The following is a 16,159-nucleotide window of genomic DNA, read 5'->3' as shown; positions in this document are numbered from 1 at the left end:
ATAATTCTGGGATGGCCGAAAGGCTGCGCTGATGTTATTAATATAATCCTGGCCAAAAGAACTGCGCTGATGTTATTAATATAATCCTGGGACGGCCGAAAAACTGTGCTGATGTTATTAATATTGTAGCGACCCTGGTTGGGACCAACTGTTCACTGAGTGGGGGTGTTTAACTGTCAATCTCAAACATCTCAAAACAAGCTAGTCAGACTACTGCTTGACCTGACTCCTAGAACCCACCTCACCCCTGCCCACTTTGACAACCTAGGATGGCTTAGAGTAGACAACAGAGTACAGCAACTTGCAATGGGCCTGGTCTACAAGATACACTACGCGACCAAGGTACCCATGTACATGTCAAAATACTTCCCAAAGGTCAGTGAATACCACGATCACAACACCAGAGGGAGCTCCACAAATCATGTTAAACCCAGATTCGGCTCAAACAAGGGACTAAACACGTTTCGCAATTATGCCACATCAATGTGGAACGTGCTACCCAAAGCTGTAAAGGAATGTGAATCACTACCCACTTTCAAAAACACTCTGAAAGAACACCTACGGGAGACTGCAATTCAAAACTGGCCCCTTCAAATGTCCTAACCCAGTTGTACAGTAAATTACCAAGTATGGCTTTGTCAGTATTCCAATGTACAGTGTACAGTGTCCCACAACCCCCCTACCCAACAAACAGTACTGTATTTGCAAATCTGATATGTCATAAATGTATAGATGTAGCAGTACTGTCTATCTGTATGTCATGTATGTCATATATGTTATGATGAATTGAAAATGGGGGACCCTGATGTAAACAAGACGAAAGTCTTTCTCTGGTCTGCATCCCCTTAACAATTGTATGTATTGAGCTGTACTGTACTGTACCCATTCTGCAATCTGTTAATAAACTTTTCAATCAATCAATCAATCAATCAATCACTCATGGCCCACTAAGCTTGGGGCTGCTCGTGGTTCCACTCATCTTTCAACTGCACAATTCTGATGTATTTTAAACACAGCTCACAGGAATTGAGTGACCTCAGTTCCTTTGGTTCGTTACCTGTGAAATGTCTGGTCTTTGTGAAACCGGTCTTATTTGACATGCCCTGAGTGGGAGTCGAACCTCGGTCTCCCGTGCCGCGGGCGACATCGCAGACCACTATACCAAGAGGTGAATTCACTTCTTGGTAATGTGTCTGTATGCCTTTTAACAGCTTCAGTGCCAGCCTCCGTGTCCTATTTACCCCCTTGAGTGCCACCACCCACTTCAATGATAGCGCTCTCATTTGCGAACGCATAAACTACATCTTAAATTATGTGTCTAATCTGGCCGTCGCTTATCAATGACTTGTTTGCAGTCAACATTGTCGAAACGGATTGTTTTTTTAATCTGTTCATTTCCGTTTTATACCATTTTGAAAAACGCTCGTTTCTTGAAACTTCCAGAAGATTTCAGAAGATTCTGTGATAAACGCCCTTTACTGTAATACACAAAACACGTTGTCATTTTTCGGCCTATTTATGAATCGTTTTCAAATAAACGCTAGATTATCGATAGTATATGTGTACTTATGCACGCTATAGAAGCGGGCTGAAAAATCGATTCTCTTATTTCCTGATCAGCACACACACACACACACACACACACACACACACATAGGGCCCACGTTGATATCTGTGAAAAAAGCTCTGATTATCCTAAGGGCCCGGGTCCACCTATCTCATATTTATGGGCGCAAGTGTCTTTTTTCAATGTATCCCAATGGGGAGGGAGCGTATGCGGCCGCATGCGCCGCCTATAGGAAATGCGCTGCAGTCGGCTTCTTTTTTCAGCTTTTTTGTGCGGCCACACACAGCGTTTAAAGTTGAAACTTTCTGAACTTTCTGAGCTCATTTTCAGACAACCAATCACAGCCATTCATATCTACCACTCTGTTTGTAACCTGACACCGGAGTTGCCTGCCTGTCTTGGCTGTCTACCCACAAGAGACAGGCCATTGAGATTCGCGACAAAGCACAAATACACTAATAATAATAACTACACGAATACACTACTAAAAAGCTAATAAAAAGCAAAGGGCGAACTGTGGTGTCAGGCAATAACTATATATAATTAATATACAATAAAGTGTATTAAAATATGCTACATGTGCAAAACCGCGGCAGGAAAAAACGATAAAAATATGGCTGTAGATTTCTTTCTGTCATCTACAAGATGCGCTTCATGCCAGCACTACCGGCGCACTGCCAGCGTTTGTGAGAAAGGTGGACGCATGCCCTTAGACTGGTAAAATAGATTCCTTACCTCAGATCAGATGTTCTCCAAAAAGATTATTCCAATTCCTGATCGCCATTCCAAATATCGATCGTGTTTATTGATCCAACGCTGGGTGGTCGAAACACTGATTCCACGCTGTTCTGATGGTCCAGAATGAATCCGATCGTCTCGGGTGACTTGCCTGAGAAGTAAAATGAGGAAGCAGGATTTTTTCCCCCATGCTTTTCATTCAGTCTAATCCAATGGGGTGCAGTACCACAGGGAGAGACGATAGGGGGCGGTATTTCCCCAATGCAGCTCAGAGAGAGTTCCAGTGGTAACGGGAGGCTAGATTGATGAAATATGAATGGAAATCGCTAATAAAAAATAAAACGATTAAAAACTAGATCTCTCGTCTATCTGGCACTCAACGGTTGGCATGAACTAACGAGATATCTCGTCGTTGGCACTGAACGTGTTATGGGGGAGTGAGTTTACTTGCAGTACCGCTACGTACCACAGTCACTTCACAACACTTGAAGTCCATCGTGACTGTGGATATACTCACGGACCTCCGTTACATTTGGTTCCTGCATAACGTTACCTGTGAAACATCTGGTCTTTGGTTCCTGTAGAACGTTACCTGTGAAAAACTTGGCACTGGCAGGAACTCCTCTAGTCTGGAGAGGAACTCCCACACCAGGATTTGTAATGTTGTGTCAAAACAGGCACCATACTGGACTGGGAACACATCCTTCATAGAAAAAAAACAAAACATATACTGTATATTATTATTAACAATAATAATGATTACTGTACTTATTATTATTATGATGATAATATAGTTTGTCTTCTTCTGGGGCAACAGTGGCTCAGGAGGTAGAGCGGCCGTCTGGTAGTCAGAAGATTCCCTGTTCGATTCCCACTCCTCCCAGGCAGCGTGTCGAAGTGTCCTTGAGCAGGACACTTAACCCCTAACTGGTCCTGATGAGCAGGTTGGCACCTTGCATGGTTGCCTCCACCATCGGTGTGTGAATGTGTGAGTGAATGGGTGAATGTGAGGAACACATTTTTTAAAGCGCTATATAAATGCACCATTTACCATTTGACACAGAATATACAATCGTGGATAGTGGGAATACTTTGGAGTAAATCTTACCTCAAAAAAGTGCTTCCTCTCAGACGAGTCAGAAAGCAGTGTTTGGACCAAATCCAGAAAGTTCATCTTAGAAACTTCAACCTCCTCTCCACCCTAACGACACAGAAGAACATTCATTAAAGCATTACATCACGTGCAGGAGTGGGTTATAGCAGGGGTTCCCAAAGTGGGGATCGCGAGCCGCCGCGGGGGGGTCGCCAGATGATTAAAAAAAATATATATATATATCCAAAAGATATATATCTTTTTTTTTAATGCAGTCAGGCCACTGAACTTAGAAGCAGGCCAGGCCAGTGTTTCTAGTTGCAGCAGCGCAATAGTTCGATAACCTAGGTGGGGAACAACCAGGAGATCACTGCAACTCACACAAGTTGGAGAACTATCTCTCTCTCTCTCTCTTGCTCTCACACACACACACAAAGGGAGCCGCATGTGATTGGTGGAGGCGGGACCCTTACAAAAAACTGTTGTTGCTAATCATTGACACATGCTAGCCTGTAATAATCCCCCCCAGAAAAATCTACTTTGCATTTGATATATTGTAAATATATGCCATCACACACACTGGCATTTAAAGGGTTAGAATTATAAAATGAATATGTGGTGTTATGATCAGGGCTGAAGTTGAATAAAAGATTGTATTTTTTTTCAATCTGACATTACAAAAAAACAGAAAATCCATCAAAATCAGTGCTGTTGCTAATCATACATATGCTAGCCTGTTTTTTTAACAATAATTTGTGATGCCATCACAAACACTGGCATTTAAAGGGTACAAATAAAAAAAAATCCTGCACCAGAATGCAGGAAATGAAGTCTTTGTAACAAGAAAATTCCTGGTGGGGGACCCCCAGACCCCCTGCTTAAAAGGTGGCCTGACTGGGGCTATATTTTGCACTATATTTCCTAGCCTGAATGATTTCCCCAGTCCTGCCCTGGTTAAAAGCCTCCAATGCTTATTAGTGTGTGTGCGTTTGAACCATACATTTCCATTTATAAAAATAAAAATAAAAATAAAAGATTATATATATATTTTTTTTTTATTTGTATTTTACCTGTTACCTGTTACCTATCCACTTCGTGCCTAGTGGCACATAAGGCCTTCACAGAGCTTTTCCACTTCTCTCGGTCAGCTGCCATTGTTCTTGCTTCAGGCCATGAGCTCCACCCTGCCTCTTTTCTTTCTTTCTCTACTGTGCGTCTCCAGGTAGTCTTTGGTCTTCCTTTTCTTCTTTTCCCTTCTGGTGCCCAAGTCATTGATATGTTGCAGTCGTTGTTGTGGTCTTGCCTCAGTATGTGTCCTATCATCTTCCATCTTCGCCACTTCACTTCCTTGCTCAACGGCTTCATGTCGGCTCTTTCTAGTAGCTCTACGGTGCTGATGCGGTCTTGCCACTGGATTTTGAGGATTCTTCTGAGGCATCTGTTATGGAACACGTCGACTGATTTGTTGTCTCCCTTGTTCATCTTCCATGTTTCACATCCATACAGTAGGACTGGCACAACCAGTGTTTTGTACAATCTCAGCTTTGTTCTTCTTGAGATGCTGTTGGAGTGCCAGATCTTTTTGAGTTTGATGAATGCACCTCTTGCTTTGGATAGTCTGTTCTTTAGGTCTTTCATACTTGATTGATTGATTGATTGATTGAAAAGTTTATTAACAGATTGCAGAATGGGTACAGTACAGTACAGCTCAATACATACAATTGTTAAGGGGATGCAGACCAGAGAAAGACTTTCGTCTTGTTTACATCAGGGTCCCCCATTTTCAATTCATCATAACATATATGACATACATGACATACAGATAGACAGTACTGCTACATCTATACATTTATGACATATCAGATTTGCAAATACAGTACTGTTTGTGATACAAAAGTGTCCAGAAAAGGAGTGTATATACATTTGGCATAGAAACTGTACATTGGAGGAGGTTGGTTGGGTGGGGTGGGGTTGGGTGGGTTGGGTGAGGGCTGTACATTGGAGGTGGGGGGGGGGGGGGGTTGGGAAGGGGACACACACACATTTTACACTGTACATACCCCCTCCCTCTTTACAGATGGTGGCTCCCAAGTATGTGAATTGGTCTACATCCTCAATCTCTTCGTCGTTGATGTTGATTTTGTCATGGTTTCTTGCATTAATTCTCATGGTTTTTGTCTTTCCGGTGTTAATCTTGAGTCCCACTCGTCTGGCTTCTCTCTCCATTCTTGTCGTTTTTTCCTGGATTTGGTGTTTGGTAGAGGAGAGTAATGCTACATCATCTGCAAAATCCAGATCGTCGAGTTTTGATGTCAACTTCCATCTGATTCCATTCTCACCTTGTCCAACTGTTCTTCTCATTATCCAATCCATGATCATTAAGAATAAAAAACCTGACATGTTGCATCCTTGTTTGACACCGCTGTTGATGTTAAACCACTCGCATATTTCTCCTTGGTCTTCTACTGCACACTGGAAGTCTTCATAGAATATTTTCACTATCTGGACAATCTTCTCTGGTATTCCATATTTCTTCATAATTAGCCATAGGCTTTCATGGTGGACTGAGTCGAAAGCCTTTTCAAAATCCACAAAGTTCAGGTGGAGTGTTGCTTGCCACTCGTTTACTTGCTCAATGATGTTCCGCAGTATGAAGACTTGTTCTGTTGTTCCTCTTCCTCTTCTGTAACCGGCTTGTTCTTTTCTTAGCCGTGAGTCGATTCCAATTCTGATTCGGTCAATGATGATCGTGCCAAGTATCTTGCCTACAACTGGAAGTAGGGTGATGCCTCTTGAGTTCTTGCATTCTTTGAGGTTTCCTTTCTTTGCTAGTTTGATGATAAGCCCCCTCTTCCAGTTCTTCGGGATCTTCTCCTGCCTCCATATTTTTTCCAACAATTGATGTACCTTCTTTGCTGAAAACTCAATGTCTGCCTTTAATAACTCGGCTGTGATGTTGTCGATTCCTGGTGCTTTCCCATTCTGAAGTCCTTTAATCACTTCCTTTACTTCACTTAGTGTTGGTTCATGTACAGGAATCTCTTCAATCATGTTAGTGAGTTCACATTCTTCCTCATCAGTTATTGGGTTTTCTGGTGGTTCCCTATTCAGTACTTCCTTGAAGTGTTCTGTCCACCTTGCCTGCACTGCATCTTTTCCGCTGATGAGGTTGCCATTCTTGTCCAGTACTGCTGTGCTCTGTCTAGGTCTCTCGTTGCACAGTGCCTTCGTAAGACCGTACAGTGTCTTCATTTGTTGTTTCCTTGCAGCTTCTTCTGCTTCACTTGCAATGTTCTCCATCCATTTCTTTTTGTCCGTCTTTATACTTCTCTTTGTTTCTCTATCCTTCTCTGTGTACTTTGCTTTTAGCTGTTTCTTGATTCTTTCCGAGTGTGTGCCAAGGATCCTCTTGTTTATTGTTTCCCGCTGGTCTACAAGGTTCCATGATTTTTCACTGATCCATGGCTTCTTATTCTTCCGTGGTCTACCCAGGATTGCTTCAGCGACTTCTGTGTAGGCTTTCTCCAGAACCTGAGAGTCACGATCCACCTCTTCGTTGTCTTCTATTCCTCGCCCTTCATCTTCCAGCACCTGAAACCTGTTTCTCAGGTTGATGGTAAAAGACTTCAGGATGGCTTCATCTTTCAGCTTTGTTGTGTTGTACTTGACTCTGGTGCTTTTCTTTTCCTTCTGCTTCGTCTTCAGTCTTAACTTGACCGTTGTACACACGAGGTAGTGGTCGCTTCCAATGTCTGCAGATCTGCATTCTCGTGTCTTTCACTGAGTTCCTGAATCGTTTGTTAATTAGCACATGGTCTATCTGGTTCTTGGTCTTCCCGTCCGGAGATACCCACGTGGCCTTGTGTATATTCTTATGTGGGAATAGTGTTCCAGTAATGACTAGCTCGTTCATGTCAGACATTTCACACAGTCTTTCTCCGTTGTCGTTACGCTTTCCAATCCCGTGCTTGCCCATCACTCTTTCGTAGCCCTGGTTTTCATCTCCCACTTTGGCGTTCATATCCCCGGTGATGATCAGCATGTCGTGTATGTTCCTGCTGTCTAGGACGTCTTGCAGTCTCCTGTAGAATTCATTTTTTACTTGATCCTCTGCATCTTCTGTGGGTGCATAGATGTGGACAACTGTGAGCTTGATGTGTTGGGAATGGTACCTAGCTTGAATGATCCTTTCACTGACTGGTGTCCAGTCTATCAGTGCTCTTGCTGCTTTTTTAGACATCACTATGCCAACCCCTTGTCTGTGGTTGTCATCATCTCTTCCTGAGTATATTATGGATTCTCCGGTTGCAAGCTCCACTTTTCCTTGCCCGGTCCAGTGTGTTTCGCTGATTCCTATGATGTCGATTCCTCTGGTTGTCATCTCTCTTGCTACTATGGCAATATTGCCGCTCCTGTACAGTGTTCGTACGTTCCAATTCCCAATTTTCATGGTTTCCTTCGGATGCACTAGTGGCCTATTCGGCCCAAAGGCGTCCTTGCGGCTTTGGCCCTTGGGTGTCATGGTGTCTCTCCTGTTACAAGAAGGACTGGCTATGGCGTCTCGAAGATTGTGTGAATTTGCTCTGTTTCTGGTTTCTGTAATAACGTTTTTTTTCCGGGAGCGGGTTATCGGCCCTCAGCCCAACCCCCAACCTGGAGGACCAGTTGGATCACTCTTCGTCTGGTCTCTCTCCTTCGACCTGTTCGGCTTGGGTGACCCTGCTAGGAGTACAAGACTCCTGCCGACATAGCTCTAGGGGTCATTGAGACGCACAAACTGCCCCACCGCGTTAAGGTGGTGATCCGTTGGAACAGTATTTGTATTTTACCTCCTATAATAGTGGGGGTCGCGGCTCTCTGACACCGTTATTTGGGGGTTGCGGCCTGAAAAGTTTGGGAACCTCTGTTCTATAGAAGCAGCTGGGAGGTGCGCTGTTTTAAGTGAGCGTGGATTATTGAATTGATTGCTAATTTTATTACTGTCCGCCTTGTTTCCAACTGGTTAAGCTCTTTCGAAGTCGCTCTCTTTCGAAGTTGGTTAAGGTTAGAGTTTGGAATCAGGGCTGGTGGTCTATCGCCCTGCTCTAAAGACCAACTCTAACATTAACCAACTTCGAAAGAGAGCGACTTCGAAAGAGTCGCCAAGCTTAACCAGTTGGAAACAAGGCGGACAGTAATAAAATGTGCAATTAATCAATCAATCAATCAATTCGCGCGATTTTTATTTTGTTCCACAATGACTCATGACCCACTAATTACATAATCCAACATTGTGTAAGAAACTAACACATTCGCCATGACAGAATCGTTTTTCATTTAGTCTTTATGACCCTATCAACATATCCTTTCATAAAGTTTACTGTCCGCCATCTTGCTTTCACTTCTAAAAACTTGCACGGCGGATTGATAGTAATTCGGTTGTGGGCGGGTCCTGGGACCAAGAGCGTGGGGTTATGACAAATACCCATGTGTAACTTGACTGTTTCAGCCAATCAGAATCGAGAAATTTGCATGCCATTGTATAAATTGAAACATCCACCTCTTCCTCTCCACCCTGAAGACACAGAAAAACATTACTATCATGCACTTTGCCACTAAATAATCTTCCCTGCCTATATATTACTACCTACTATGCTAATTATGTCTTCACTACTATGCACTCAAGACTGTAGCACCAAAGTTTCAACACTGTTTGATAAACATCGTTACTCAGCTGAAAGAGTTGTACCCTTCCTGCTGACCTGACCTGTGTACATAACTTGTAAGTCTGGAGTAAATGAAAAAACTGAAGAAGGTTCTCTAAAATCTCTAAATATTTACGATATTTCATATCTACATTTTGCTACATTTAGTACAATTTATACAGGCTGACCAACAGATATAGAATGTATGAATGAATGGCAGCAAGACCGACAGACGCTGTAATCTACAGATGTTAAACTACCTCTTCTTGCATGCAGTTTGTTGTCCACTGACGGAGAGTGTTTATGTTGTCCTGAATGGCCTGAGGGTCAAATGTCTCCACTCTCTGCAACAACTCCAGGGTGAGCTGAGGAACACAAACCATTAGATGAACCATTCGCTTTTGGCTAGTTATTATCCTTCACTGAACACTTATCACAATGTGTGTGTGGGTGTGTGTGTGGGAGAGTAGATTTAGTTAAAGGTCCCGTGTCTTATAAATGGCCGTTTCCAGTGTTTAGCATTGTTTCCTAGCAATGGGGGATTATATCAATGTGGTCTGTGTCGCTAATCCTCATTTTGACTCATCAGTCTAGTCTCGAGTTCACGAGATCCTCCCTCACTCAACTAAGCCGGTCTGATTTGCTGACGTGAATAAGGCACTGGTTGTAGTCACCGCCCACATCGCTCAACAACAGAGCGAGTGGAATTACTTCCTCAAACGGGTTGCGCGGGTGCCGAGGGAGAGAGGCATACGGAGCAACGGGAGCATTTACTAGCATTTACCTCTCTCTCCGTCACTCGTCTCGGAGCCATTTACACACAAACCCAACTGTGTGTGTGTTTTCGGGACGCATCTCTCCTCTCTCTCCGTCACTCGTCTCAGAGCCATTTACACACAAACGCAACTGTGTCTGTGTGTTTTGTGTGTGACGCATCTCTCCTCTCTCTCCCTCTCTCTCGCTCGTTCTCTCGCTCTGTCTCGTATGTATCACGCTGTGTGGGTGACTGTCACTCAAAGCACTTATGCAGCCTGAAATCCGGAGGTAGAAAAATTATGCTTTTGAGTACTTCATTAGAAATACAAAACAATGAATTCTTTTGAAAAAAAACTTTACAGATGTGTTCCATAGACTCACAGGAATTGTGTAAAGTTGCCCAAATAGTGCAAGGAATAGCAAGACATGGGACCTTTAAACTACGATCCAACTACTGCAAGTATTGCAACATGGCAGCAGCTAGTAAGGGAGTAAACATCCCTATAATATTGTTGTGAAGGATCAGATTAAACCGAATATATATATTTATTTATGGATATATATTTAATAGTATTTGTATATCGTTTGATATCCCCTGTATATTCCTTGTACATATACACTGAATATCCCTTTAGTCTACTAACAGCCCATAATAGTTTCATTCTACCATTGGACAAGAACCTGGCGCCAGCAGCCAAGCCCCTTGGTTCAAGTTCAATCGTGCCGACGAACATGTCGTTACAAGCCCGGTTCCGCGTAGGAATACGTCTGGCGAAATACGAATGGTACTATTTGTTCACAGCGCATATATATATGGCGCAAGTAAAGTAGAACTTTCTTTTAGTCCATTAGTCCTTTACCCTCCAACCTAGTAACAGACGTGAAGCCTCACCCACGACGCACGTGTGGTGCAGTATGGCCTACTTGGCCTCAGAATAGGCATTGAGACATCGTGTGGATTAATAGTTGAATTGTCATAGTTTGGCACTATACCGTCGAGTGGGACGTATTTCTATTAAGTTAATAATAGTCTATTATGTATGGTGCATCGTTCGGTTAGAGTTATAAAGTGAGCAGTACCCCCATCGTTCCTGGCGTTATCTAGAGTCTTAACCAGGCTGGGCAGACCACGTGTGGTGCTTGCATCCGAGGAGCTCTGGGCCAGGACGAGTGGACCTGTACATTGGATTACTTCACCCGGACGACGACGAGCCCTACACGGCTTGGATTATCTACGTGCTTTGGGTGCTTTGATTATGCCATGGATAACAGCCAACACTGCTGAGTGTTGGAACTACCCCCCCGAGAGGAGTCCAGGTGAGACGGCGCTCTACCCCGAGTGAGGTCGCCTCACGTCTCTTCGTTGTGGACCGGCAGCTACCGTCTACAAGAGGGCCCAGCTGTATTCATCTGCGGACCGAGGTTCTGTGGGCACCGTGTTCAGCACTCTGAATTCTCCCAAGAAATCGTCGGCCAGATGGGATATCGCCAGCGGCTCTCCTAACCCCCCCCCTACTGACTTACAACCAGCGGGACCCCCCTTTAGTGTATCCAGCTATAATCATTTAAGTACCATCGCTATAGTTCCCTAAAGAACCAGGTTGTATACTTGCTCCCTGCGTAACCAGAGATTGGACATTCAATGTTGATTTACCTACGAATACTCATTTGCCTTACAAGTGCATTCAAATCATAAATGTCATTAAGTGAACGTTGTATATACCCTTTGCTATATAAAATATTCGATTTATACATTTGTGTGGACTTCGTTTCATCAGGTGGGAAAGTGTTCATCATATCTACATCATGTACTGTGTGGCCAGTATTTAAAGTACATAAAGCCGGTAGTGGTTTAATGATACCATACTTATCAATACAGTCAGGGAATTGTACCCCTCAGTTACAATTGGTCCTTCGAGCCGGAGGGTAACTAGTGTAATATTAATATAGTGTTATTAATATTGAAATGGCCTATGATGAACACTCCACGAAACGGTCCTCCTAACGTAGAACGCCCGCAGCGCAGACGACAGCCACCTCAGTACTTAGAGGATTACGCTGTCAGTCAACTACCTAGCCTTCGACAAACGGTAAACGCGGTAAAAGTAGAAAGTAAAATTATGTCTGACCTTAACGACCAGGTTTCCCTGACCACAGAGGCCCTAGTGGGTTCTAATGTAACTGACCAAGCTCACGGTGGGGACCAGGAGGGAGCTGACATGCCTTTACCCCCCGCCAATACCGAAGAAGTAGTCCCCGACCAGCCCCGGGAGGAAGACAACCCTACAGAGAGAGAACTCTGCACGGAAGAAGAGGAGGAGAGCGCCGAGAAAATAGAGCTCCAGGACTCCCCAACGAGTACAGCCAGGAGCGGCTCACCTCTACAACCGTCTTCCCCCAGCGAAGCGGAGAGGATGCTATCACAGGCGTTCCTCGTCAGCCTGACAGCCTCTACCGAACGCGATCGACTTCAGGGTGAACGCGATCGACTTCAGGGTGAACGCGATCGACTCCAAGCACAGATGCTTATCGAGCGCGAACAACTCCAAGCGCAGCAACGGAGCGAAGAAGAGCGCATACGCCTGGAGATGAGACGCCTTCAGACGGAAGAGAATATGGCAAGAGACCGGGCCGACGCCCAGCGCGCCGCTGCCGGTGCCCAAAGAGAAGCAGATCTCATCCAGCGCCAAACCGAGCGCGACAGACTACAGGGCGAGCGCGACAGACTACAAGCCGAGCGCGACAAGTTACGGGCGCGGCTAATGGAGCGGCTGATCCCCAGGGCAACACCCTCTCCCTCCGCCAGGGGTTCAAGGAACTCGTCGAGACAACAGTCAAGGGCAGCGTATCCTAACCGAGCAAGCGACCCTGAACTTGACCAACAGACCAAGCCTATACCCCCCGCAGACCCCCTTCCCCGACCGGTCCAAGCGAGACCCAGCTACAAGGAAGGAGCGGCATACACTGCGGAGAAGCTAAATAAACGACTACAGGATCTAGAGGACCTCATAGAAGAAGAAGAGGGAGAGGAGGAGAACCAAGCCCGACGACAGCACAGTACTCCACCGGACCAGGAGGTCCAGTACAGCCCAGGCTATACCCCCGCGGCGCTGCGCTACAGACCCCCGACTCTATTCACGGGTGAGCACGACGCACTACCAGCCCCGAGGAATAGCACCTGGACCAGTGGGCCATGGTACCCTGCCGGTACCAGCCCACAGAGAGGCGCAAGAGGAGACTCGCCTAGGAGGTCTCTCCCCCAACGCTCGCCGATGTATCAGCCATCCACGGCGTCATACATTGCCACGCCGACGTTTCCAGACTTCACCTATGAGAATCGAGCACAGTACACGGAGCTCCGGATGTGCTTAGAGACAATGATGGTGGATGTCGCTGATGAACGCCACAAGTATGCAATATTACTGAAGCACCTGAAAGTACCGCGAGCGCACAATATAGCGCTAGCCTATGCCACCTCTACGACCCCATACACCGCGGCTCTAGCAGCGCTGGACCAGAGATATGGACGTATATGGGATTACGTAATCCAAGAGATAAGGCATATTGATCGCCTACCCCCAGCAACAGACAATCGCTCATTAGACGACCTGTCTATAAAAGTGCAGTCCCTGGTAGGGATGCTGGGAGCGCAACGGGAAAAGGGTATGCACGAGCTATACGCCAACTCTAACGTCGAGAGGATTTTAGAGAAGCTGCCACCCGCCAGACAAGAGCGCTTCAGGCGGCAGAGAGACCACCGTGATCCTAACGGTCCCGAACCATCCCTCCTCGATCTAGCCGACTTCCTGGCGAGAGAAGTCAGCAGCCTACGACTGGATACGTTCGTGCGGAGCACACCAAGCTCCAGAGAGGGACCCAGGAGAATAAACGATGGAAGAAGATCGGTGACTGTCATGCACCAATCAGAATCAGTACCGAGCAGTAAGAACCACAGTACCCCGTCGAGAAAAGAGAAGTGGAAGATGGTGTGCCCCTACTGCGAGAAGGAACACTGGCTGTCACAATGTGACCTGTTCACAAAGATGAATGCAGAAGAAGTGAGTCAATGGATAAAGTCCAACAGGCGCTGTTACCGATGTGCGCGCAGTCACATGGCAGCCGAATGCCGCCTAAAGAAAAGGTGCAGTCGGTGTGACGGAGCCCATCTAGATGTACTACACGACAGTAACAGAAGAAGGCCTGCACCTGCACCATCGAGCAGCACCAAGGCAAGTGTCATGTACATTGACCCCGCCAGCAGCAGTGGCGCCCAAGTGCTCTTAAAGGTAGTCCGTGTGACATTGAGCTACCAAGATAAAGTCATGGACACTTACGCCGTCCTTGATGACGGGTCAGAGAAGACCCTTCTGCTCGCGTCCGCTGCGGCCCAGCTGGGACTGCGGGGGAGCGAGAACCAAATGACGATTCGGACAATAAGAAGAGATTTAAAGACGATAAAGGGCGAGAATGTCTCCTTCACTATCGCAGCAAGCGGGCAGCCAGAGCGACGGTATAGGATTACAAATGCTTTCACCAGCCAAGAAATAGGACTATCGCAGTACACCTACCCCATCGCCAAGCTGATGGATAAATATGTGCACCTGCGTCAACTACCTATCCCGCTCATAGACGGCGCCACCCCGACCCTGCTGATAGGCTCCGACCATGCAGACCTCATAGTCCCGATTGACCGGGTCCATACAGGACCCCGAGGCTGTCCTGCAGCAGTCGAGACCCGCCTAGGGTGGACACTACAAGGCCCCCTCGCTAAATCTCTCAACCGAACAGCAGCCACTAGCTGCCTCCACTCCAGAGCGACAGAAGAAGACACCACTCTCCTGCAGCATGTCGAGAGGCTATGGACACTAGAGACAATGCCCTTTAAGAACGAAAAGAAAGACATTCGTTCTAAAGAAGACATTTACGCCATCAACCTCCTCGAGCAAGGGACAAAGAGAGTCACAGTCGGCGGAGTGATGAGATACGCAACTCCACTCCTGAGGCGAGAGGGAATGCCCACCTTTCACGCAAAGAAAGACGCCACGGAGCGGTATCTATTGAACACAGAGCGGCGCCTAGCCAAAGACCCCGCTCAAGAGAGTGTGTACCGCGCTGAGATTGAGAAGCTAATCACAGCGGGACACGTGACAAAGATTGACATTAAAGAGGCCGATCAGACGACCGAATCATGGTACGTGCCGCACCACAAGGTCCACCACAACGGCAAGGATCGCATTGTGTTTAACTGCAGCTACCAGATCGGATCCCAAAATCTGAATAAAGAGCTCTTGCCCGGCCCCACACTCGGCCCCTCTCTACTAGGCGTGCTACTACGCTTCCGCCAGGACAAGGTGGCTATCAGCGGGGATATCAAAGGGATGTTCCTGCAGGTGAGACTAGTGGAGGAGGACAAGCCCCTGCTGCGGTTCCTATGGAGAGAGAGGACCGGAGATGAGAACCCAGCCATCTACCAGTGGGAAGTCCTCCCCTTCGGAACCACATGCAGCCCGTGCTGTGCTACATTTGCACTACAGAAACACGTCGCAGAGGACCCAGCAGCAGATGAAGAGGTCCGACACAGTGTGAAGAACAGTTTCTACGTGGACAACTGTTTACAAAGCGTTTCGACTCAAGAAGAAGCCGAGGCTCTCCTAATCAAGCTACGCGCCTCCCTGATCAAAGGCGGCTTTGATCTCAGGCAGTGGGCCAGCAGTGACCCGCACGTATTGCGCAGCCTCTCCCCCGCGGACAAGGCTGCCAGCAGCGAGACCTGGATGGCGACAATCCCAGGAGAAGCCCAAGAAATGACACTAGGATTAGTCTGGCGCTTCAAAACAGACTCGCTCCACTATAGACACAAACCCCTGACCACGGAGCAGGGAAGGTCGACGGCGATACCGACCACCAGACGGAGTGTGTACAGAACACTCGCCAGACAATATGACCCGTTGGGATGTATTCTACCTTACACCACCAGGGCAAAGATGATTGTACGAGCACTATGGGACAAGGACCAGGGCTGGGACGACCCAATACCCGCACACCTTGCCTCCACATGGAGAGAGTGGGAGACGGAGCTCCGCTCACTCCCAGGCGTCAACATACGCCGCAGCTACTTCCCACCCACAGTGAGGCCAGAGACATGCAAGATGGATCTACACGTCTTCAGCGACGCCTCCGAAGTAGCCTATGGATCAGTGGCCTACTTGCGTGCCCAAGAGAAGGGAGGAGAGATACACACTGCTTTCATCCTGGCTCGCTCAAGAATAGCCCCACGAAAGCAACAATCTATCCCGCGCCTAGAGCTCTGCGCAGCCCTAG

The 16,159-nt window shown here is 46.7% G+C and overlaps 1 protein-coding gene across 3 annotated transcripts in view; it reads right to left on the bottom strand.

Moving 5' to 3' along the window:
* Positions 1-16,159, bottom strand: part of LOC311241293 (uncharacterized protein) — a 69,120-nt gene that overhangs the window by 35,872 nt on the left and 17,089 nt on the right. For 2 of the 3 annotated variants that reach the window (XM_084330065.1, XM_084330066.1), the window contains exons 3-5: positions 9,343-9,447; positions 3,414-3,506; positions 2,898-3,008 (exon numbers count right to left, since the gene is read on the bottom strand). In XM_084330065.1, the coding sequence (XP_084186191.1) occupies positions 2,898-3,008; positions 3,414-3,506; positions 9,343-9,447 (309 nt within the window). Of the gene's footprint in view, positions 1-2,897; positions 3,009-3,413; positions 3,507-4,468; positions 5,019-9,342; positions 9,448-16,159 lie in introns of those variants that run through there. The other variant, XM_084330067.1, reaches the window with a different exon arrangement.

Source organism: Notolepis coatsorum, assembly GCF_963971535.1.
Source record: "Notolepis coatsorum genome assembly, chromosome: 15".
NCBI classification, from domain to species: domain Eukaryota; kingdom Metazoa; phylum Chordata; class Actinopteri; order Aulopiformes; family Paralepididae; genus Notolepis; species Notolepis coatsorum.
Note: the sequence above shows the minus strand (reverse complement) of the source record. Positions and strands in the feature narration are given on the sequence as shown.